The 26556-nt window shown below is 40.3% G+C and overlaps 1 protein-coding gene across 1 annotated transcript in view; it reads right to left on the reverse strand.

Annotated features, from left to right (window-relative positions):
- SLC23A2 (solute carrier family 23 member 2) overlaps nucleotides 1-26163 on the reverse strand; it is a 75567-nt gene extending 49404 nt beyond the window's left edge. Inside the window, exons 1-3 of the mRNA XM_074981778.1 lie at nucleotides 26087-26163; nucleotides 21886-21951; nucleotides 93-374 (exon numbers count right to left, since the gene is read on the reverse strand). Coding sequence (XP_074837879.1) covers nucleotides 93-197 — 105 coding nt within the window. The 5' untranslated portion in view covers nucleotides 198-374; nucleotides 21886-21951; nucleotides 26087-26163. The remainder of the gene's footprint in view (nucleotides 1-92; nucleotides 375-21885; nucleotides 21952-26086) is intronic.
- Nucleotides 26164-26556: the final 393 nt, after the last annotated feature.

Below are 26556 nucleotides of genomic sequence, written 5' to 3' on the forward strand. Positions count from 1 at the left end.
GGATAATAAGCTTAAACTGGCATGAATCCTGATAACTGAACACCAGAATGTTTTACATATTAAGCAAAAATGTTCTTGAATATATTACTTACCGGTAGAGTGAAGAAGGCAGGATGTTTAGATTCATCTTCATATTTGCTCTCTGTTGAGCTTCCAGTTTCCACTGATTTAGAAGCAGTGTTCTTGCCAATCCCCATTGTTCCCAGAATGCTGAAGACCTTCAAACGTAGTCAATTTAAATTTGATGAGATGGCAAGATATAGAGGAACAGGGCAGTTTTTGATACAGACAGCACCACCTCAGCAAGTTAGAACAGCACCTAGTTGTCAAATTGAAGTATTGGGTCTTGAAAGTACCATTAGCATCAATGGCACCTAAAAATAAAGAAACAAAACTAATGAAATATTTTCAAACTTATTTGTGACACTTAATGAAACAGAAAGAGACACTGTTTTAAAAAATCCAGTAACAGCCACTGAAAGTGAAGAATCGCTTTATCAAACATCCATGTAGAACATTAGAACGATCCAGGTTTTCCCTAAAACCTGATGGAAAGCAACCCCAATTTTAGCTCTCCAACATATTCCAATGCTTCCTATAATTTAGGTTCTCATCCACGTGCTCTGCCAGGAAGAAAAAAAAAACCACACACACACATATATAGACCTTTAATTTTCTCTGATTTTCTGTCACTGTATTAAACCCCAGCATGAACAGCGTTTTACATATCACACCAGCCTATGTATACTAAGGATGTTAAAGTTTAATTGGTTAACCAGTAAGACTTACCCAACACGGATGAGTCTTACTGGTTACGGTTAACCCATATTGGGTGAAATGGCCTGCCATCGCCAAAGGATTGCTCCAGCCTGATAGTGTGGCCCTGGTGTATGGTAGCCCTCGGGGGTGGGGCAGCTGACAGGGCCACTGTAGATGGGGCCTGCTCGGGCCACTCTGGAGTGCTTCCCATTCACAGCCGCATCACAGGCAGGGATGCTCCTGACAGGCCAAGCAGTGTCAGTTCCAGTGCGCTGCAAGTGCTCCAGCCTGGTGGGAGCAGTCCACGTCCGTAGCAAGGGGGCTGACCCAGCCCAGCCTCCCCACCACCATCCATTTAATAAGTTAACCGGTTACAACGAGTGTTTAACCAGTTAGCCAATTAAACAGGATTCTACATCCCTAATGCATACAAATCACATGTATAAAGAGTTTATAATGTACTGTGTGTAATACCAGCTACAGATACTACAATGTGAAAAATGACTACATCACAAAGAAAGACTATGATGGATCACAGAGAGAGAAAGAATTAGAAAAAATACTCCCTGCCAAAAAAGAGACATGAACAAGGTAAATTTCTGTGAAAGCAGGCACAAAAGTAAAACAGAGAGAAATCCCACAGCACATTGGGATGTGGTCGGAAGTTAGTGACATTGTCAACTAAATTCCTGAGGCGGAAAGGCAGTGAATGAACATTTTAAAAGAAATCAGGAGAAACAAATCTGAGCACAGCCAAACAACAAATCTAAACAAAGCAGTGACTGTTTATTCTCTTTCCTAAAGTATGTCTAGGAAAATGCCAGCAGTTTAATGTCTGATGTGACTGCTGTAGTAACATCTGTTGTGGCCTGTTTGGCAGATAGCAGACCTCGGACTCTGTATGCAATAATTCCATAATACCTCAATCTTTAAGAACTGTTCCAGCTGCTCTTACCTTTCCATTTGGTACTCAGCTGATTACTATAGTTGACCATTTTTTAAAAATACAGAACTATGTAGAACGGGCAAAAAACCCCACAAATACAAAAAAAGGGCTATTTGGGCACTGAAATGCAAGTGAACCACACCTATCAGAAAAATGAAAGAGCCTCAAAAGAAGTATTCTTAAATCAAAGATTTAACTAATAACTGCCAGTAAATTTAACGTCTATGTTAAGAGGACACTGTGAACTCACTCTTATAGTTGGAACCTTAAATAAATTTTTTTAAAAATTGTCCAAGTACTCAGTGTTTGGAGCCTCCATTTGTCCACAAAATGTTTCGATCCCCACCGAACGCACACATTTCCACTGAAAAATGTGTGTGTCCAGAGATGGAAAACATAACTCGTTTGCTTCTGAGTTGTACATCTCTATCACGGTTGAATGCTCCAAAATAAGGTGGTAGGTGTTAGAGCAAAACCTACTAGAGAGGTTCACCCTGTCTGAATGGCAAATAGAAGAGAGAGTACAAGGATGAGAAAGAGAAACAATATGTGATTATGGATTTTTTTTCAAATCCACAGAATTACAAAAGAAATAAAAAAGGAAAACAAAAATGGGATAGAAATTGCTGTTCTTGTGTGCCAAAAAACAATCCATAAGGAAAAAAACAGTCATAGCGATTAAGATTTTGTCTGCACACAAAGTGCTCTCCTTTAACTAAACACCAGTATAATTTATTTCTGTATGGGAAGAGAAAGGGTAATAAATTAGATTAATCTAAACTGTGCCTGCACTCTAGGATGTGAGGGGGGGGAGAGGTTGTACTGGTAAATCTATTTCTGTTTAAAATAAAAAGGCATGTCTTTAACCAAAATAGTAACACTAGGACAAAATGTGAATGTAGACCAACCTTAAAAAAATGAAGTGACAAGCACAAAGCCTAAAGAAAAGAAATCAACACAGAAATAAAGAAACAAAGTACTGTACACATTTTCAAAATACAGCAATGTAATAAAAAAGGACTGCTCTTGTTTGGTGAAGAGAAAGGAGGAAATAAGACAAGGTAGCAAAGTAATTGTGTTCCACAGAATTATTTATGAGACCAGAGTGAAAATATAATTGACAGTCAGGGACATAAAATTTTAACCTCTGTTTAATGCCTGGTCTCACTATCATGTGGTGTGAATGTACACAGTTTGGTTGCATGAAGTAGTAATACTTTTTTTTCCAGTTTTAAATTTGTTCCTTTTTACTTTAATTGAGTGCATTCTTAGTAGCATGTATCAGATGGGATCCTATACACACAGTTCATTGTTTTATATACAAGTCAATCGTGTCCCCTTTGCTTGGCAAATCTTAATCAGTGAAGCCAAACTAAATTTGAATAGATTTGAAACTATTCTGAGATTACTGATGATCAGACCTAAAGAAATAAGTCTTAATGTCACTCAAGACATCTCAGTCATCTCAATATGGAACTCAGCTACAAAATATACACTTAAAAGTGCATTAACAGACTTGTATACTCTTTTCCACTACCCAAGAAAATGCTGAAGCCCACTGTATGTGCTAATCAAGACTAGCTATAAAGGCTATAAAGTATTTGGATCCGACAGCATGGGATATGGGAGTCGGCCACAATATGTTTAAAAAGGTAACCATGATTCATTCTTTCAAATACTTTAAGAGCTACATATACAGTACAGTTTCATGTTGCAAAGATGAAAGTTTGGAAGATATTTATGTATAATTCAGTAACAAAGTCAACAGTTTAAATAAGTAATTTTATTATCTACAATATATTGTCAGGTAGTAAATTAGCAAAATAAATCATTCAAGCTCACTTTCTATGGTTTGCCATAGCATTAATGGTATGACATCAAACATGCCCTGATTATAATTTTGTAGTTAGTTTATTATTTGCATTAACTTCGTTTTTCTCTGACGCAAAGAGCTTTGCAACTTCTTTTAAACTCAAATACTACCAACAAATTGCTCTCAGCTAGAAAACTAAGCTATAAATGCTTACTCCAGGTTGTAGTTCTGGATATTTTCTATACTTTGGCCTTTTCAACAATTAAGTTTACAGTATAATAAATACAACAGTCTTAATAAAAAGAAAAATCAAAGTTACTGCTGCTAAATAATGCACCTACTGCATGTATCTATTCTCTGTATAGCATTACACATTCTTTAATTCCGTTTACTTCAGCTCTATGCTCTGACACGATGTCTTGATGTCAAATACGGCTTCTCTCTGTAATAGCTGCACTAATTACTTTTGTCAGTGCCTCAAGAGTACCCTTTGCAAATGACAGGCCAAGGACTCCACTTCCTTTTCTACAGATATTCCACAACTCAACCACTCCAGTACAAGGTCTCCACATTACAAGCCCTGGATACCAACAGTAACATCTAATTCACCAGTTCAACTAGGACAGTCTGACAAATTGTTTCTTGGAAATAAAGTATGATTTACTTTGCCCAAAAGGTACAGAGCATGTTGAAAGGTGAAATTAAAAAAAAATAAAGGGAACCGTATGCATATTCCCTTAACCTTTCATAGCTCAGGAGTTCCTGGCTTATTCACCATCTCTGTATTGGCCGTATCGGGCTACACTTCCTTGCAGCCTGGTCCCAGTTTCTACGGCCACCTCTACTCCAATTCAAGGTGTGACTGTAGCTCATATACCTGTGTTAGCTTTATCTATGGCAGCACTGCTAGCAGATGCAGCAGGCTTACACAATTTCTTATAGGTGGCCAGGTTTCTGGGCAGGCTTAAACAGTCTGCACTGAGGCCCAGGTCGCCATATCACCACTAAATTATATTAGAAGTTTTACCCAGCATTGCTTAGGTCCTTAACTCAAATAAGCTTTGTTCTTCTTCATGTAAATCATTGTTCTTGCGTGGTCTGGGGTCAGTCTACAGGCTGCCCTGGACAGACAGGACAACCCCAGTCCTCTCTCACCACAGCAGCTTTGGGACAGGGAGAAGTGCCTACCCATGCCACTGCAGTTGGGGGATAGAGACAGGCAGAGAGACCAACTCTGAAACATATGTTAGATAGTGGTCCCTTTCTCTATCCCTGTCCCTTGCTGGCCCAATGGGGTTATAGTTGTCCCAGTCTCCGTCCTGGTCCCTTGCTGCACTCCCCTGTGGTCATTCTGCAGTATAACTGTCCCTTCTGCTAGGCCTTCCCACTCTCCATTTTATGATAAACAATTGAATTCCAGGCACATTTCACTATCCTGGCACAACCAAGCTCTGACCCTGTTTTAAGTGACGATGAGAGGAAGCTCAATACCAAATTTAGTGGGCCTACCTCCTACTGTTCAGGAGACATTCTTGAACAGACTCACAGACACATGAACAGACGGACAGACAAAGTTTCTAAAATATATAGTAGATTTAGCGATGTTAGCATGGGTTTATCAGACAGACATAGGAAAGGGAGGAACTGGATAACAAACCCCATTCAAAGTGATGTAACTGGGAAATTGTTTCATAACGTCTTCCACTGTGATTTATATTATATCAAAAGAGGAAAAACTGCATTTTCCACATTCTTTAGGAACATTATGATTTATTTACTCATGGTTTAAGCTATTAACCAGAGTAAACATAACAGCTTTCACATTCGACTGAAAGAGCTACCTTTTGAACCAAAAACAAAATAATAGAAACGTATTTACATTTGTTTCCATAACACGTCACAGTATTAGAGTATATTCTGTTTATGAATGACAAGGAGAGGAGAAATGAATCAGCACCTTTTGACTACAGTGTTAGTTAAAGCAAATACAGATAGTCCCCAAATTACGAACAGGTTACGTTCCAAACACCTGGTCCTAAGTCAGAAATACCCTTACACTGTAACCCTTCGAGGTACGCGAGGGTTGCATGGACCATGCAACCTCGCGTACCTTGAATTTCGTGTAAGTTTTGAGGAGTAAGAGAACTTTGAAGTTGCCCCAGCACTTTGAAGTACTGGCGGGTGCACCGTGGCTAGATGCATGCCAGTACTTTAAAGTTTAAAACTTCGGAGTTGCTGCAGGGGGGAATTTGCTTAATGAAGTGCAGCCAATGCACGGCAGCACTTCATTAGTAAACTCCCAAAACCCTAATTACCATCCTTTCTTCGAAGGAAGGTGGTAGTGTAGACAAGCCCTAAAATTTACTTATGGTTAAAATGCTAGTTGGTTGAGAGTTCCAGATAATAGAATGCCAGATATGAAAGAGTTTACTGTATATGCCACTTACTGGTTTCACCTACAAGCTGATATAGACTGTGCCCACTCTATCAACAGATTTTTGAACCAAGATCAACAAAATTTAAAAACACTTAGCTTCAAGGCAATCTAAAATAAGCCCCCAAGTTCTGTATCATGGTGATGCCATTTTCAGAGGTATCAACTTTGAAACGTCCAGTGGCTTCAGTGGCATTTGTGAATGCTTAGCTCCTCAGAAAATCTAGACACACACTGTATTTAGGTACCCTAGATATAGATTTAGGCAACACTAATCTCAGTCTCCTCAGTTTAAAAGTATTTCAATTCTGTATGGGCTTGAGATAAAGCTGTGGACTAGGAAACTGACTTTTGCCATTTTGGGATATGTACAGATAAAGTACACTTTGGAAACTGACCAGAAATTGGAAAAGATTAATATTCAAGGTCATCCTTTTTTTGCGTGCCAAAATACAATTTTAGCAATACTGAAGCACTGTTTCAGTGAAGTGCGCAACACAGACTGCAATTAAAGACAGCTTTCAAGTCCTGCTGTACCAGGCAGAGAGCCATGAAAACTTTAGGCCTGTAACCAAATCACTGGATTTACTTTGTTAAGATCTAGAAAAGTATTGCATCTAGGCCAAGTAGTCTACATTGTTCTGCAGCAGATCCTTGGTGAAAGCGTATTAAAGAGGGAGCAAGAGAAGAGACTGCGTTCAGAAGAATAGGGTCCTGTACAATTTAGATGCCTACGGACATTTACAAAGGAGGGGGAAGATTCAAGACTAGCAGCTGGGAGCTGGCAGAGAATATCAAAGGATACTCATGCCCCAGAAAAGTAGTGGGAAGATACAAAAGGACCAGGGAAGTTGTAAAAGATATTCTGCCTTTAATTAACCCTGAATTGATCTGATTGAAGAAATAAGACTGGCTTTCAACTTTCTTAACTATGAAGCAGATGATTATGAAATTTTTAAGGCTCTAATTAGCCAAGTTCATTCACAGGGTGTAGCTATCATTAGCCAGATAACCCATTAAACACAAAAGCAAGGCAATTCCCAGCTAACAATGGAATGGCAGCTTTATTGTCACTGGCTCTGGTCAATCGTCAAGTCAGTGATGACAAATTTCAGTGTTTAATTTAACTGAAGTACTCATTTTACAGACATTTCCACAATAGCAAGATCTTGGTGGATCTTCCACAAATTAAATGAGAGTCATCATTTGTACAGTTATCTTGCTACACATGAACACAAGTGCTCTTTTACACACATTCTGACACAAGGTCATAACAATATTTCAAGTCCCACAGATATTGGACTCAGTACATAATTTTATCAAGTCCATAAAATGGACACACTTCTAACTACGCAGCATCAACATTACCTTTTTCTAATTAAACAAAACTGTAGTGTATGTTAATATTTTATAAGCAAGATGCTACTTTTCTGTATTTACATCAAAAGCTGTTTAGGGATGCAACTCCTTCATTTTGTTGGTAGAGTGACTATGACCATGTGCTGGAGGCCTCTAGATATTACCATAAATCAAAATAAAGTTGAGTTATGACCAAATGACCTAATCTAGCCTGCAACATTCAGATTTTTAAAAAGAAGTACTTCTCTGCTGGAGAGTAAAAATTTAATCCCACTATAAAAGTTCATAACCAAGTCATGAAAAATTAAAAAAAACAAACAAACATACATTACTTCTGCTGGAAGTCTGGTTTGTGGGACACTGTAATGCAATTAACCCACCTTATGTGGACAAGTGTTAGAATAGTTATTAAATACAGTGGCTCCAACACCTGTCTAGCTAAAATTAAAAATGACTGGCAGTATAGACTGTTCATATAGACAAAGCCAGCATGTAGCAATGAAAGCAACACAAATGGATGAGAGCTCTTTTTATTCAGCCTATCAGCAGGATGACTCATCACTGGAGTCTGTGATCTGTCACTGTCCAACTTTTCAATTCTCAACCATTTTGACTTTATGAAACTGCTTCTCTGAGATGTATGGCGATTTATGCCATTCCTATAGTCCTAGACTTTTATGACATCAGAGGTCATGCAACATAAAAAGTGATGGGATCCAAATGAGCTGTTATCACTCACTCAAGTCTTCCTGGATAATTCTCTGGAAATACCCATTCAATGTGCAGCAGTAGTTTTTTAAAAAAAAAAAAAGCTAACAGACTATTAGAAACCATTTGGAATAAGACCGATAAGATGACAGAAAATAGTATAATACCAATATATAAAATCATGCTACCTTAAATACAGCAAACTCTTTCATATCTGGCATTCTATCACCAGGACCTCTCAAACAACCAGCATTTAAACCATAAGTAAATTTTAGTTACACTTTTCATACATACAGTATAGTGGCAGTAAATACAAATAAATACAGCAAATACAATGTAAGTTTACAGTGTACAATACTACTGTTGTTGGTAAATAAAGCACTTGCATACATTATTGTTTGTTTCTTAATAACTAATCTTGTTTTTCTTTAGTGTTATGCATTGCTTGGTGTACCTCTCTATCATCCAGAATATTTGAATATCTGGCAACCTCCTGGTCAAGGCTGCTGGTTATCAAAGAGTTTGCTGTACTGCGGGCAATTCTGGTCACCCCATCTCAAAAATGATACATAGAATTAGAAAAAGGACAAAGAGCAGCAAATGATTTAAGGGTATGCAATACATTCCACATGAGGAAAGATTAAAAGATAGGGATTCTTCAGCTTGGGAAAAAAGGGGCGATATGATAGAGGTCTATAAACTTACTCCTGGCCTGAAGACAGTGAATAAGGAACATTATTTACCTTTCATATAATACATGGACCAAGGATCCCTTGATGAAAGAAATAAGCAGAAGGTGTAGAACAAATGTAAGGAAGCATTTCTTCACACACTGCAGAGCAACAGTACACAGCAACACTCAGGAAAGTTAAGCCAAATTACATGATGGTGTGAAATCAAACAACAATAAAGAAATGTGGACTCAGGCCAAGTTTATAGGGAGCTGAATGCATGTTATTTCTCAACTTGAGAGTTCACACAGTGTTTCAGTATGTTTTCAATTTTGAAGAGTGTGATAAAAAAATCAGGAGTTCAGATGTTTCAGATTTTGTGCTTTTAGTTTATCTACATTAAAAATTCTCAAGCGAATGTTTGGGTTCTATCTAAATGAGAAAAACATCCAGAGCAGAATTTGAGAAAAACAATACATTTGCAGTGTTCATCATGAAACAGAGCACCATTTTGAATTCTTACTCTGCACTTTGTAGCCAGACATGTTAAAATGAATGCAACCTACTTCCCTTTCTGGTAGAAATCACCTCAGTTTTAAAATATTATTTCCCCTCTATGTTGCATGTCTCATTACTGAAATGGATGTGGTTTTAAATGTTATCTACTGTCACTATTTTTCACATCAGAACCTAAATAACTTTTTAAAATGCATATCACATGGCAATATATATCTTGCCTAGAATTATAACATTCACTTCTTTTATTCTAGTGCAGAGCGCTAGTAATAACCTGTCAAATTTCATGTCAGTTTTCATTTGGATACACTATTTTTCCTTTGAGAAATTCATGTAACTGACACAAAGAGATCCTTTTGGTCCTCAGGTGTTGCATAATTAGTTGTGAATTTAAAAATTTTGATATCCTCAAAGACACAACTTAGTTTATTGAATCCTGTTCATGCATTCATGAAGACTTCTGACAGAATGGGAAATAAATGCTATTTGTTTAATCTTACCCTATGTTTCTGCATGGTGGTTTAACGTAAGCCATAGTGATCCAGAGTCCAACTCTCACCATCATTTCTACCTTAAACCAAGTCTTTGGTCAGAGAGAAGCCCCTTGTTAGAAGAGTGAGAAAATGTACAATATTTAAGACTCTCTGAATACCAAAAGTTGGGGCTCTCAATACCTTTCTGAAATACAGCACCTGGGAGTCAATGTGAGACTGCTGAATATTTTCTTTTAGTTAGCTAGCGCTCTCTCTCTCTCTCTCTCTCTCTCACACACACACGCACACACCAGGACTGATGACAACTATCCCGATAATTAACAGCTTCTTTTCAAGTGCTAGTTTCAATCTGTCAAACAACTGGATTTATGCCCTTATTGTTCTTAAATATTCCACATTCTTTAAAGAAAACCCAAAAGCAACAATTTTTCTTCCCAAAATATCTTCCATTAAACACTTAAATGTTTTTAATCTCTGTACAACTTCTTTCCTAGTCAAATGTTTAATACACAAACGAGTTTTTTATTTCAAGATTTTTTAATTTAAATCCGTAAGCAAATATATTGCTACAGATGATGATTTTACAAATTAAGAATGGCTTACCTAATTCTTACAGAAGTCACAAATCCATTTTCTACACTAAGTCAGTCAGTCATCAAATCTAAAGACATGATCTAAAAGTTAGTTTGTAAAATCAGAAATATCTGTTATATGATGTACAGTCACTTGCCTCTTCTGTTCTTTATCTCTACCTAATTATCAACTAGATATTTAATATCTAAACCTAAGCAACTGAGATCTTCCTCTTATAGTTTTAATCCACAGAAAATATCTTACCTCAAGAAATGTATATTAACCTTAACAGAGCCTCTCAATCAACTGACCTCTTCAGAGTTTCTTCAGTTTTCTACATAGAGAAACTGCAGAGTGAGAGTAGTATTCTACTAAAATGCAGACATACTGAAGGTTTTTTATAATCTGAACGGGCTTGTGATATTGTATAACTATTTTATCCAATCAGAATCACTATTTACATTACACAACAACTAAAATACAGGAAGACACCGTATGGTCACAAGCTGTTACTACATGCCTCTGCCGTAACAAGAAAACTTGAGGAAATGCACAGAAAGTTGCCTGATGAGTAAGAGCACGATGCAAACAAATTGAACTAAATGAATGGGCTGACAGTGGTTTAGACATGATAAAGGCTGGGTCTACACTTGCCCCCAACTTTGAAGGGGGCATGTTAATCAGAGCAACAGGAGATTACTAATGAAGTGCTGCTGTGAATACGTAGCACTTGATTGGGCTAATTCTCCGCCGCGGCAACTTAAATGCATCAAATTTCAAAGTGACAACATTTGTGCAGCCGCGGGCACTTGAAGTGCCTTTAACTCCCCACAATTTCTTTCATTTGTTCCGAAAATATAATCCAAAGACATTAGTCTTGTGCAAAGACAGGTACATATTATACATATGGGCTGTGGGTGAATGGCTGGCATATGGAGGCAAGAACCAGACCTGCCCCTTCCACCCAAAGACTCTGCCTCTCCTGTTCCTACCAGATCCTAACCCCCATTGTGGCCACTGGCCCCCACCCTGTGTTCCCCTCTCCTGAGACTGGCCAGCCAGCCACACTGCAGATCCTGAGCAGGGCCCCTATTTTCTATTTAGGAATACAATGCCTTCCCTTGTCTAGAATACCCGACGCCCATGATTATTCACTTGTACAGATGGAGAAACTGAAGCAGAATGTGTCAAAGTACATCCTGTACTGAAACCTGCAATGCTTTCTGATTTCCAGCTGAAACTTCACTGCAAACTACACAGATGCTCTGGGTAAATTCTGAAGTTCAGTTTTACATACCAGTTTAATCACAAATATCATGAACAAACCTTGCAACGATGAAGGGAAAGTACTGAAACACAGTAAGATTTAAACTGCATGCTTACCTTTCCTAAAATTGTTGGTGGAGATACACTGTCTTCCTCTTATGCCTTCTGAGTAAACAACAAATAAAAACTTCTCTATGTAATCATTTTAGTGTAAATAGGAATTAAGTCCCCTCTATTTCAACAGCTTTTTTTTTTTCCTTAAGCAAGATGAAATAAGCATTAGGCTTGTCCTAAGTGCTGAGTATACTCTGCTTTCACTGTGATCAAATTGGAGCAGCAGGTATTCATATCTCCAAAAATAAAGCCTTAAGTTTTGTTGGCCTGTTATATATTAAAAATAGCTTAAAAATTATCAAACACTTTCATTACTCACAAACAGAAGGGACTGAGATGGCACTATTGCTTTGTTTTTCAGAGCTCACTAATCTGGTTTCAAAAACTTCTTTAAATTGTAAGTGGAAGTCAATACCACATTGCTGGACAGTCTCTCACTAGCACCTGAAAGGTGGGAAGGTTACAAATCTGTCTTGAGATGTATCTGCAGTGCTGCTGCACCCATGCTGGTCCCAGCATATTATGCTGTGTCTACTGTGGCACTTTGGCGGGTAAAACTTCTGTCAGGGCTGTGAAAAAACCCACACTCCTTGGCAGAAGTAAGTCTCAGCTGCTGTAGACATGGCCTTAGAACAGTGGTGTCCAACAGAACTGTAAGAAATGCCACAGCACCCTCCCCTCAAACTCAGGCACCCCCCCCATCATACAAACTGTCGCAACTCACCAGAGCCACCATCTGGGAGCTGCAACTGTGCAAGCTGCCCCTTGAGCCACAGCTGCAGCCTCCACCATGTGAGCAACCTATGGCTGGAGCCACACCATAGTGGTTTGAACATGCCAGGGCCACAGGAGGAGCTGCTGCTGATGCTATGTGCTTATCCCATCATGTGGTGGCACACATGCATGCAACATGTAGAGGGCGCTCCAGGCATGCAACTCCGAGGAGCCGCATTTCAGCACATTGCAGTGTCTAGTTTGTCACATCTGGCGAATGGAAAGCGTATTGCACACCACAGCCTTAGAGACAGAAGACAGGTGAGCTAATAACCTGTATCAGTCAACTTCTGTTGGTGAAACAAACAAACTTTGGAGGTGGTCTTCAGGTGTGGGAAAGGTACTCAAAGTGCAACAGCTAAACACAAGGTGGAACAGAACATTTACCATATGGATATCATATGTTGTAAGAGAGGATTCAAGGTGAACTGGGCAGTTAACACCTGCAGGCGTAGGACAAAGAAAGACTGTTGTATTACAGGTTCTGTCATGGGCCATAAATCCAGCATCTTTGTGCCATCCATGATTGTGTGTCTAGCAAGGTTATGACTTTAAATTCCCAGGCTCATCTTTTCATAAAACTGTAGTCTTGGAAATGACTTATGTACATTTACACACTAGAAATTGTAATAAGGTCATTAAAGCCCCAATTAGCTGGTGAATTATTTCCACACATGCAAAAACATACCTCTGCTCTTTGTGGAATGCAAATTCACTTGAGGCTAAACACACGCAATTTTCAGATTTGTATCGCATGGAATGAAAGCTCAACATTCACAGAACTCCAACATAGAATAATCACAGTAATACTTATGCCAGTTTGCTTCTACACGTCATACTTAATTTTTCAAGGTTGTTTACAAGCTCCAGTTTTATTCTCCATATTGCTCACCCAGCAGATGATGTAGTTGATATTAGTCTGGTGTATACAACATTATATATGATGAAATAAACATAATCCCACCAAGATGTGCTAATCATTCTTAGATCACCACATAGTGTGCAAAGGAGTGCAGGACATTCATCCCCGCTTTACAAATGAGGAAGAGAAGGCACTGAAAGGTGAAGATCAGCCCACCAGAGGCAGGGCTGGAAACAAAAAACAAACTTTCCCGAATTCTAGTCTAATAAACTGGAGCCAATTCCCCCAGGACTAAAATCAGAAAGATTTTTAAACAGCCATTAAGGGTATTAAGAGTTTCTATTTCAAAAGATTTTAAGGGTATACAGACAGTCCAGCGAAATCAGTGGCACAAGTTCCATTTAACTAACGCTATCCATTCAGCAGTCAATATTCAGTCTGAAAACACTGCAAAGAGCACCTGCTGGCACTCCAAAAAATCAATAGCTCTACCAGGCCAGTGACATATAGCAGAGGCAAATCTCACAGCTGCCAACAGGAACACTGAAGGTCTCAGATAATTCTACTAGAATGGGACTGACAAGTGAAATTACACCTCTTTAACAACAGCCTTTGCCATAGTAGATCCATTCACATTTATTAAAGGCTTTGAAAAATCTGAAACCTTTTATCCACAAGGCAGTGATAACCATACAGTGCACAGGCACATTTCTTCCAAATGAGGAAGTCTCCTTACCTGACCAGTAGGAAATGCCAAAAAGGGTGGGGGCCTCAAAAGGTCTTAGATGCCTAACTTTTGGAGCCAGAGCTGTGAACTCTCTCCTGAAACTAGTTATCTAACCTCTTTCTCACACAATATAAAGGTAGTCTCTTTATAACCGTTAGGTCAGTATTCTGGATACTCAACCAGATGTGGAAGATCTATGTTGAATTCTATTCTCTGTCTGATTGTAGAGCTAAGACTTGAACTGGGATCTCCTTGCTTACAAGAGAGAGCTGTAACTATTGGGCTACAGGTGCATTCCAGGGCAGATCACTGATGAAACTGGTCTTCTCTGTTTAAACAACTAAATATGCATTGGAACAGGGACTGGAAACTGGGTCTCTCCTCTCCTAGGGGAGAACAGTGAACTAAAAGCTACTGGGGGTCAGGACAGATGCAACATCATTTCTCCTTCCTGTGTTGTTTTGTGCAGCACCCATTCTTATAGGAAGTTTCTGACATCACTTACTAGGCCACACCCCATTATGAGGTAGGCCAGGCAACACCTAGTCTGAAGATCATCTCCATGAGCTAGGTGCCCAAGCACCGAGCCAGAAGCAGCTGTGTGCATGCCCAGCTACAGATTTAGGCACCTAGAGACTTTAGGCACACATGGAGATAGACGGCAGCTGACTGAGGGATTAAGGTGGCTTACATATCACTTCAGTACCTAAATCATTTTATGTGTCTAGCCCCAGATGTTTCTCCTTGCAGAGCAACGCATCAACTCCTGTCATTAATGTATTTTAAATTATCTGAGTACCACTCACTCTCTTGCCCATACACTAAAAGCCTTAGGTAATCTTTCATTTTATCTCACTCTGTTATGGGAACTAACTACAGTAAACTCTTCCATATCTGGCAGCATCAGGACCGGGAGATTGCCAGATATTCAAGTATTCTGGATGATAGAGAGGTAAACCTAGCAACGCATAACACCAAAGAAAAATAAGATTAGATATTAACAAACAAACAAAAATGTATGCAGAGTACTTTAGTTATCAACAACAGTAGCATTCTACACTGTAAACTGATACTGTATTTACTTTCACTATGCTGTACTTACGGAAAATGCAACTAAAATTTACTTAAGGTTAAAATGCCAATTATTTGAGAGTTCTGGATGATAGAATGCCAGATATGAAAGAGTTTACTGTAGTAGCTTGTCACTTTCACAAAAGAACAAGTTTGAAAAGATTGTTTATAACTGGCACATGTTCAACCAGCCTTGCTCATCATTCCTCTTGCTATTGTTTCAGGTCTTTTTCATTAAAAGCCATTATTCAATCATCTAGTTTCACCTCCTCACTTTTGTTTGTGAAGCTAGTTTGCTGCCTTGGAAATTAGCACATTACATATATATCACTGCTACTTCACTGCAGGAACAAAGCGGAAAAGGAAGAGTACATGAGAAGTAAGGAGATCTTGCTTGAACAAAACTGATATTTAGTCTAGGTAACAAGTAAAATGATCAACCTGAAAACAGCAAGATGTGATTTACCACAACGGGTTTGAAATTTTTCTACAGTATGGATTAAAGCCTTTAGGTAAGAAAAGATTTATGATATACATAAGTACAACACGGTGCAGTAATTTACATTTAAAGAACCTTATCCCAATTCTTCTCCACCCAATGTAAACGAGAACAGAAATGAAACAAGGATAATTGTACCATCTTCAGTAAAAAATAAACTGTTTCAAAGTTTTACAAGACTGTGCTTTTAAGATCTTATTTTAAGCCATGTATTCAAATTGGTTAATTGAATATTTTTTTTTTTGCCTTTTTTAACCTTTTGACAGACTAGCAACGTATCCTTTTATCTTGGTTTAAAGTTAAAAGGCTTTTGTTACGTTTCTCTACATAATTTGGTTTGGCTTATTTTAAATTACTAGAGTTACATTCATAATGATAAATATCAGTTCATCTCACTTAATTGACATTACTCAATATCAATACACCTTGAACCTTTTCTTAGGGCTTGTCTACAATTAACCAGAGATCAGTCCACCAGAAATCCATTTCCTGGGAGTCGATTTAGTAGGTCGAGTAGGGACATGTTAAACTGACAGCATATCGCTCTCCTGTTGACTGCGGTACAGGGTTGCAAGAAGTAAGGGAAGTCAATGGGAGAGTTTCTCACGTCAACCTTCCGCTGTGGGGATGCTGCAGAAATTTGGCTTATGGTATGTCAACTCCAGCTATACTAATCATAGACCTACCCAAAAATGCAATAATACTTTCACTGCTATTTGCTATTTGGAGTACTACCCCTTTCTTATACCATCTCCCTTCAGACAACCTCCCATTTGAATAATTAAGGCAAGACAAGATCAGTGTAGCTATCCTCTTTTTAAAGATACCCACACATGACAATATCTCCACAACCAATCTATAACTTGCCATTCAACAAATCATTGGTTGTCACAATAGCTTCCAGAATAAAAATGGTAATTATACTTAACGTATCGGCTGCATTGTTCTAAGGACAAAGACTGAGCATATTGAGAAAGTACTGAATGGACTACGAACACATTCATTAACTGGTATACGAAAGCTGAGTTAAAAAAAATCTTCCTAAAAATAACAAAGTCCCAAGGATTCAGACAATTACATGGTCTTAGCCTCATCTAACAGTAGGAAACAAACCCACTGCTGACAATCATCACTAAGTTCCTCTGAAATTATAATTAAAATTGTTTAATTGCTAGAGCTAGTATTGCTTGGTTTCATTGAGTCACAGGACTGGTCAACATTTAAAATTTACATTGGCGTTGTTAAGATTATGTCTACACAAGGAGAATAGGCAGAATTTTTTAAGGTCAACCTGAATTTACAAAGTCAAAAGTGCCTGTCCTTATTGGGCACATGAAGTTAATGCAGTGCATCCCCAGTAGCATGGCTGCCTTCAACACTAACAGGGATGCACCATGGGTAGCCACCCCACAGTTCCTGCCACTCCTTTGCATCATAGGTTATGCTCTCAGTGCCTGATGGGACCAGAGCACTGCAGTGGGTGGTTCTGGGTACATGTCATCAGCCTCCCATACAGCATTTGTTCTCCTCTGTGCTTGGAAGCAACGGCAAATCATCTTTTGGTGCACTTTCTAACCTAGCATTCAGTGCTGACATAACACGGCAAGCACTGACCCTGCTCAGATGTAAACTGCTGTGGTAAGTAAGTATTGCAAATACCTCACAGGTTGTGCTGTGGTTTCTCCAGAGCCTAGCCAAGAGAAAAAGTCAAAAATTTGTCTTTTCAGCTTGTCATCTGAAGTTCTGGTCATTCAGCTGGTCCTTGAATGAGAGACATGCAACTTGCCTCCCAAAATAACTCATTCTGGCTTCAGAAAAAAAAAAATGCAACAACTTTCTTTTCCCCTTCAAATAACTAGGGTTTTCTTGGTTCAAAAGACATTTCAAGAAACCAGTCCTCAAATGGCCTGGGACTTTGAGGCAGAGCTTGGTACAGTATCATAAAGTCTTTGTCTGGTCCCACTGTCTGTAACAGTCTGCAGAGAGAAGCATGTTGCCTCAGTTAAGTAGAGCCTAATCAGATACTAGAATCTCTATAAAAAGTACCAGTTTCTCCATTTCTGCCTCATTTATCCTCTGTAACTAGCAACCTAATAGGGATTCCAAGATTCCAATAACACAAAACAGACATGCCTTCTCACAAGAAAGGTGAAAGCCACAGCACGTTCAAATCATATCACAATGCTCTCATCTGCTATTTGACTTCATGACATTTTAATTTTATTTAACATTTGCCAGAGAAACGAGAGTGTTGCTATTTTTGTAATGCAGCATTTTATTACGAATTACAAGTGAGTAATAGCTTCATAGCATGACAAGAGACAAAGCCATAAGAAGCCATCAAGATTGTAAATTAACTCAATCTTGCAATATAAGAAATAATCAGTGACATAAAACAGAAAAACTTTGAAATGTATGCTTAAAAGTCCAGAGTATTATTCTGATTGATAATGCTAAATTAATCTCTCTCTCTCACACACACACACACACACACACACACACACACACAGATAAAAAGGTAGCGAAAAAAAGTAAAATGATCACAGATGGGATCTCTCAAAAGGAGTATAGTATATATTTACAGTACACTGCAAGTGTAACTTTACACCTACACAAATCAAGCTCCTTTCAAAGACTTTTCGCCATGGCAAATACCAGTTCAGCTCCACTGGTGTTACCAATGTTGACAGCCCTGGTGTCAAATGAGTGCCAGCATATTAACAGCCACATCATCTATCATCATGTAACTCTGCTCTAGTGAGCATGGTGCTTCAAATATGGGGGCAGCCTGTTTACACTAGAAAAAACAACAAGGAGCAGCCATAACGAAAATGTGCTAGTACAGTCTAAGGTGCTAAATGTGGCTCAAGCTTACAAACCGCATCTAGGCATAAGAATCTTATTTAGGACTGCAAGTACACAGAATTGGAAATTAGATATGGAAGCAACCTATTAAATCAACCTGCCCATTCACCTGACAATACAGACTTGCTCTCTTCGATACATTTTCCAAATGTTTTATCCAGTCCTCTTGAAATGACTCTCACAATCAGGTAGCTGGCTTAAAAATAATTGCTGCTAATTTCAGGGAAGCTCAGAATATTTGAAATCAGCCTTATGTACAGTGTTAGATTTAAAACGCAATCCAGGGAAAAAAAATACCAACTTTTCCTTCAGTTTTTATGCCAGTTTGACTCTGCACTTTGAACAGTTTTAATCTAAAAAACAAACATATTGTTAATGTTAGCAGGATGTTATACAAATCAGACCTGAATTCCCTTAATCACCAGGCAGATAACATTCCTTTATATCTAAAATATGGTTAGTAATTGCACTCAAGAAAAACTATTTCGGTGATTATTTTTCACTCACAGAGCCCAAGAGACTAATACAAGAACACAATTAAATGATGTATTACTTTTTACACCTCATCAAATGCAAATCTAACAGGGCCACTCTTCCTTCATGCCCCTTTAACAACCCTGTGGTCATTCAGAGAGCTTATTTTCTCCAGCACTCTGACATCAAAGCCCGGATCCAAACACCACTAGTGCAGAAAGGCTGCTGCTACACTATCATGGTCCCATCAGAGGGGCCATGGTAATGAGGCAATTCGAAGCAAGCTAATGAGGCACTGACATGCACCATGTATCTCCTTCATGGAAAAGGAACATAACTAGATACTTTAGCTGTGGTATCCAAAATGCTAGGCACTAGGGCTTATTTGGCTGGTTTAGTGTTGCTAGCTAGCTTGAACAATAAATATACTTTCAGACTAATGTGGCTAGTTTGCTACAAAACTGGTTGGACATCACGGTAGAGGTCCCCGGGCAGGAATCTAGAACAGAGTGTGGACCTGGATTCCCTTACCATCCACTCAACATCACCATCAATAACCATGGGCTCAGAGCCTGCTGGTGTCTCACTATTCCTTTCCATTGTTCCCTGTCCAGTGCAGAGTGGCTTAGTTTCTGTAGACTAGCTCTGCATCAATCGATTATATCATCCACCCTTTCTCTGTGGGGTCTGCCTCTCCTATTCGAGCTATCCATTATGCTGAATTACCAGCCACTAAGGAAACAGAATTGAAGCCCCACAGAACAAATATAGAGCCCAAATGTGGGAGTGAAGGCTGTCCCCACAGGCAGGCTCTGGAATAGCCCAAGAGGAGAGCAAAAGGCACACTTGTATGGGGGTGTTTTGTAAATTTTCAGCTGGAAAATTCTGTTGCCACAAAAAAAACCTGAACTTTGTGACTTGGCTGAAGGACCAAGTTACAGAATATCCATTGAGAGACAGACTGTCTGCAAAGAAGCACCAGAAACGAAGACCAGTCACAGCTTTGCACCCAGCACAACTGAGTGCTTCAGGTGGGAATTCCACTGTGATACAATACAATTATACTTCTAACCTAAAAGTGAGATTTCAAATCCTGGTCCCTTTCCAAGGGTTTATTTTTGCTTTCAACAAAACAAATAGCTATCATCTTTGGAAAATCATGGGAGACAGGAGAGATTCCAGAAGACTGGAAAAAGGCAAATATAGTGCCCATCTATAAAAAGGGGAATAAGAACACAACATGACACTACAGACTGGTCAGTTTAACTTCTGTGCCAGGAAAGATAATGGAACAAGAAACTAAGGAAATCATCTGCAAACACTTGGAAGGTGGTAAGCTGACAGAGAACAGCCAGCATGGATTTGCAAAGAACAAATCACGTCAAACCAATCTGATAGCTTTCTTTGATAGGATAATGAGCCTTGCGGTTAAGGGAGAAGCAGTGGATGTGGTATACCTAGATTTTAGTAAGGCATTTGATACGGTCTCGCATGATATTCTTATCAATAAACTAGGCAAATACAGCTTAGATGGGGCTACTGTAAGGTGGGTGCAAAACTGGCTGGATAACGGTACTCAGAGAGTAGTTATTAGTGGTTCTCAATCCTGCTGAGAAGGTATTGCAAGTGGGGTTCTGCAAGGGTCTGTATTGGGACCAGTTCTGTTCAATATCTTCATCAACGATTTAGATATTAGCATAGACAGTACGCTTATTAAGTTTGCAGACGATATCAAGCTAGGAAGGGTTGCAACTGCTTTGGAGGACATGGTCAAAATTCAAAATGATCTGGACAAATTGGAGAAATGGTCTGTAGTAAACAGGATGAAGTTTAATAAAGACAAATGCAAAGTGCTCCACTTAGGAAGGAGCAATCAGTTTCACACATACAGAATGGGGGGCAACTGTCTAGGAAGAAGTATGGCAGAAAGGGATCTAGGGGTTATAGTGAACCACAAGTTAAATATGCGTCAACAGCAAACATGATTCTGGAATGCATTAACAGGTGTGTTGTGAACAAGATACGAGAAGCCATTCTTCCGCTCTACTCTGTGCTGGTTGGGCCCCAGTTGGAGTATTGCGTCCAGTTCTGGGCACCGCATTTCAAGAAAGATGTGGAGAAATTGGAAACGGTCCAGAAAAGAGCAGCAAGAATGATCAAAGGTCCAGAGAACATGGGCTATGAAGAAAGGCTGAAAGAACTGGGCTTGTTTAGTTTAGAAAAAAGAAGATTAAGGGGGGACATGATAGCAGTTTTCAAGTATCTAAAAGGGTGTCGTAAGGAGGAGGGAGAAAACTTGTTCTTCTTGGCCTCTGAGGATAGAGCAAGAAGCAATGGGCTTAAACTGCAGCAAGGGAGGTTTAGGTTGGACATTAGGAAAAAGTTCCTAACTGTCAGGGTGGTCAAACACTGGAACAAATTGCCTATGGAGATTGTGGAATCTCCATCTCTGGAGACATTTAAGAACAGGTTAGATAAGTGTCTATCAGGGATGGTCTAGACAGTACTTGGTCCTGCCAATGAGGGCAGGGGGCTGGACATGAGGACCTCTCAAGGTCCCTTCCAGTCCTAGCATTCTATGAAATATAGCTAAGAGTTGCTAATACGGATTTATTTCCTTCATAGTAAGTGGTGAATTTTTTTTTTTGGACAGCATCTTGAAGTCAAGATAAATGCTAAATAAACTATGGTACTTGAAAAAGTAGAGAAAGCCTACACCTTATTTTTTGCCTTCTACCATCTTAAAGGAGCTGACTACCATCAGATTTGTTTCCAACTTACAAACTGGAGTTATCTTCGGCACGCACAGAAAACAGTTTCTAATGGAAACATGCTCCACAATAATGAGAGCAGTAGTATGGGCTAGAGGAAAAAGGAACAAGTGAAAGCTTACAAGCAAAACATTTTAAATGTAACAAAACTCAGCAAGCAGATTTTGCTTTCAATTAATTTATTCCTACCTTCTGTACATCATGATGCACATCCCCTTATATAACCCGACTGTCAGTCTCCTCTTCTTGCAGATTCTAAGTAAAAATGAAACGTGTTTTATTATTGCCATAATGTTTCCTTAGTGTTCTCGCTTCATAAATATAGTCAGGAAAGCACTGGATAGTAATAACTGTTTCACATATGCATGGACATATTTTGGCCATCTATTCAAATTTCTCCAAACAGTTCCAACATCCCACACTCTCGTTCATGTTAAACCCTCAATTTAATTTATATGTCATGCCCTAGAATACCTGAGAATCTTTTGGACATTGTTCTCCATAGCACCTCCAGCTTGAATTAAAATTCAATGCCTAAGAAAATTAGTTTTGGGGGAAAAAAAACCCTTAAAAATGGCTCCCCAGTAAGAGTATTGTCTGTCTAAGGCCTTGTCTATAGAAAAGAGTAAAAAGAATCTTGTTTATATGAGTGAAATTGACCAGAACAGCTATTGCAGAATATGCTCCACCATAATAGCTTCTTGTGTAGACACTTCTGGAACAAAGGTCAAGAATATAAAGTGACTTTTATTCTAAAACAGAACGTCCATGCAGGGAGCAATTCTGGAACATCAAATTCAAATCAATTTCCCCTAACCAGATAAGGCCTAAAAAGTTAATATTGTCTCAAATTAAATTATGGTAGGTTATACACTATTTGTTGAGGAATCCATGCTATTAAAAAAATGGTTTGACACCACAGCATAAAGTTGATTTTAAGGGAGTTTGATTTTATAATGTACCTGTCTTCACTATAAATATCACTAGGTCGATTTTAAGGGGTCCTAAGTTCAACTTTCTGCTCCATCTTTTTCATTAGAAGCAATGTCAAATTCAAATTTACAAGGTCGACTTAATGCCAGCATAGACACAGCTTTATTTAATTTGATTATATTAGACTTCCGAAGTATCTCACAGTGCCCCCAATGTGTCTGTTCGGAACATTGCTTTCACCTCCGCTGCTCTCCAGGTGAGTAGGAAGTAGAAAACAGGAAGCAGAAACCAGCTGGTCTCTGACTCAGCTCCCTGCAACATGCAGCTGCTGGGCTCTCCAGCTTGGCCTCCCACAGCACGTGGCTGCCAGGTCAAAACGAAATGAATCAAAATAACACTATCAAAATAAAGAATTTCAACAGTACCTAAAAACAGCTTTTCAATAGCTCCAAATTGAAACTTTTCAGATTTTTGTTTCTGCATTTTACATTTTTCAGGACTGGCCCAATGGCCTTGAAACAGCGTGTGCCAGGGCAGGCTATGGAAAAGTGGTGCAAAAATGCATTTGGCAGGTTCTTTTCAATGGGAGCGGAGAATGAGGGCAATGCACTCTGTGATTATGACATCAGACACCTATAACCACTTGAGGTGCATTTTTTTCCCCATAACACACTGTTACAGAAACCCAGAATGCAACAGGGGACCTCGAACTATGGGACAGGTACCCACAATGCACTGCTGACACAGTCACACTTAGCAAAGGTAATGGGGACACACTATGTGGACTTTCTAAACATGTGGACGCTCACCATCTATTTTATAAAATCTTGTGTTATAAAGTCAACTTTAATAAATTCAAATTTATTTCCTAGTGTAGACACAGCTGAAAGCTATTCTTATACCAGAATAAGAGCCTCCACATGGAGATTAATAAAAGGGGGAGAGGGAGGATCCAAGGACTTTCCCATGTAGACAAGCCAAGGAGAGAAAGTGACAAGCTGACTTGTTTTAATTATAACCCTCTGAAATGAAAAATAAGACATTAACAAATTGAAACCCTACAATCAATAGCCTCTATAGCTATTGTCCTTTTCAATTCAATCTTCAGATTGAGGTGGGTCCCCATATTTTTAGCATTTTCTGCAAACAAAAAATTCAACTGTTTGCTGCTCTTGCTAAGCTACACATATAGAAAAAAAATGTCCCCATCCAAACAACACTAACAGTGTTACCTTCAAGGCAGGAGAAGGGGGTGTTTCAGTGCTAATGCCATCAAGACAGGAAACACACACACACAAAAGGGATATTTAAAAATGTCTATATCCTCCCACACTCTCTCAGGAAGCCTCTTCTTACTGCTTCTTCACGACAACATAAAGCTTCCTGGAAAATTATAGGGATTGCTGTCACCCTTGGTATATTATCTTTTCGTTTCCCAAATTCACCTTTGAATCAATAATAAATGCAAGATGGGCACATGGTTCTTTACTGCAAAACAAACAAACAAACAAAAAAACAAAAACAAAAACCAAAACAAACCCCCAAGTCACTGCTAGGAAAAAAAACGTACTCACAAACCTGCACCTGCAACTCCTAGGGTGTATTTTCACTAGAGGGGAAAAGGAGTGTTTTCTTGTCACAGGAGTTCACAGAACTAAAATCCTAATGAACACAGGGCAGCTTGTAATATTCTTCCCCACACACAAGGAGGCTGAAGAAAACTTTAGGGCAGAGCGTACCATTCATCTCAACCTGCTAACTCATGTTAAGACCACGGGTGGCAAAAGTGAAATAGAAACAACTGCATCTGATCATTCATTACCTTGTTTTACACTAACTTAAGGACTTCCCCTTTGTGCCAGAACCTGCTTGCAAGGTTTGTAATGTCCCTTCAGGCTATTAACTTCTTTCACAGAAAGAATCACCTTCAAAAGCAGATCCAAGGCTGTGGTAGGAGTTTATTTTCTCTGACTAGGCAACAAGAACAGTTGTTTCAAAATGAAAGGATGGGAATAAATTTCAATCCTCCTTTCTCTGTATTTATCTCTTATAAAAAAAATTGCATATGCAGAGAAAGCTATGGTACTAGTGTACACAATGTTGGGCATTAACTGCTCTGCTTGCCTTTTAAGAAGTGAGATGTAACTAATTTCAAATAAAAATATTTCAAGATAAAGAAAATACATACAAAAAGACATACATGGGACGGAAGGAGGAACATGGAGCTCACAGATAAAAGCTACAGAACAAATATATTCCTTTTAGATGTTCCAAATAAACTCCCAAGCATATCATGAGTGAAGGATCAGAGAGAAGAGGGGGGAAAAAAAGCTTACCCCTTCAGAGCTATGGGAATTAACCCGAATTCTTTACTTGGTTTACAAGCTTACCATCTTGCAACTCACTTTGATTTAAATAAAGATGAGAATTTAAGGGGAGAAAAAAACCCCAGAAACATCACATAAAACACCTTTTTAGGCCCACCTTTTCCTCTTCCCCGCTTGTAAGATAAAAGAATCCGTTTCCCATGTAGCTAGTGCCATACCCACACTCTTAAACAGTCAGCATGACAGCGCAAGCCATGCTATTCCTGACGCAATCAGTTCCCTGTCCTCCTGGTACCCAAGCTAAGGAAGGGAAGCGGCACTGAAATAAGCCAAAAGGGGACCCTTTGCTATGAGGCAGAACATGGAGGAGTTATCACCTAGCGGGAGCATGGAAAAAGGATGACACTGAGCACAGCGTTAGAGGACTGGGAGGGGGGTTTATACCAGACAGGTCACCTCCAGACACACACACAAAAAGGGCAGGAGGATAGGTTAAAACCAGGAGCCGGTGACAAAGGGGTGGGAGAAGAAGAGAGGGAATAGGAACCACTGGTGCGGAGAGGTGAATTATTCCCAGGCAAAAGTGCAGGGGAGGGAAAGAAAAAGGTAGGTCAATATCACACAAGATGGAGTGGGATGTTAGTGGGGGAACCAGGCAGCACAGGGGGAGGAGGATACCGAGTCAGATGACAGACAAGCGAGGTAGGGAGGCAGTGGGGGGACCTCACAAGCGTGAGATGGAGGGATAGAGCCAGGCAATACGAGGGGCAATTGTGTGTGGGGGTGGGGGTGGGGGTGGGGGTGGGGGTGGGGGGGGGGAAGAGCCGGGTAGGCAAAAGAGAGGAGCAGAAGGACGGACTAGCCGGTGGGGGGACGGAGGCAGGGCTGATAACGGGGGACAAAAGGGGTGGGGGGGGCGGAGGCAGGGATGACACCGGTGGGGGTGCAAAGGGGCGGGGGAGCCGGGGGGCTGGGCTGATGGTGGGGGGGGGGAAGGCGGTGGGGAGGGCCGGGCTGATGCCGCAGGGGGCAACAGGGCGGGCTGATGCCGGAGGGAGAAGCGGCCGGGGGCCGCGGTTGGAGGAGAATGAGGCCGGAGGGCAATGCGGGGCCCGATCGCTCCTTCTCACCTGCCATGGCAGCCCGGGGCGGCTGGAAATGGCGCTCGAAGGGGGTCCACCACCCCAGCTCCTCCACGCTCTCGGCGACGACTGCGGAGGCAGCGGCGGGGCCGGCCCGGGCACGCGGCGGGGGAGGGGCGGTCCGCGGCCCCGCCCCCCGCAAGATGGCGCCCGCCGCGGGTCTGCCCCCACCCTAGCATCCGCGGGGCTGTCCGCGGGGGATTGTCGCCCCGCTGTCCTCACTTCCTTGCCCGCCATGGTTCCCGCTCCCGCTCCCTCCGGCCGCTGCTGCTCCACAGCTCTCCCGCCCCAGCTCGTGCTCCCCCCACCCTTCTGCGCATCCTTCCCCTTCCACTGCTCCCCCACACCTCCTCTCCCTCCCTCCCCTCGCCCCTACTCCCCCATCTCTGCTCATCCTGTATCCCTCCTGCTCCTGTCTCCCTCCCTCTCCTTCCTCCTCCTGTCCCCCATTGTCCTTC

This window comes from Carettochelys insculpta, chromosome 31 (genome assembly GCF_033958435.1).
Source record: "Carettochelys insculpta isolate YL-2023 chromosome 31, ASM3395843v1, whole genome shotgun sequence".
Classification (NCBI taxonomy): Eukaryota; Metazoa; Chordata; order Testudines; family Carettochelyidae; genus Carettochelys; species Carettochelys insculpta.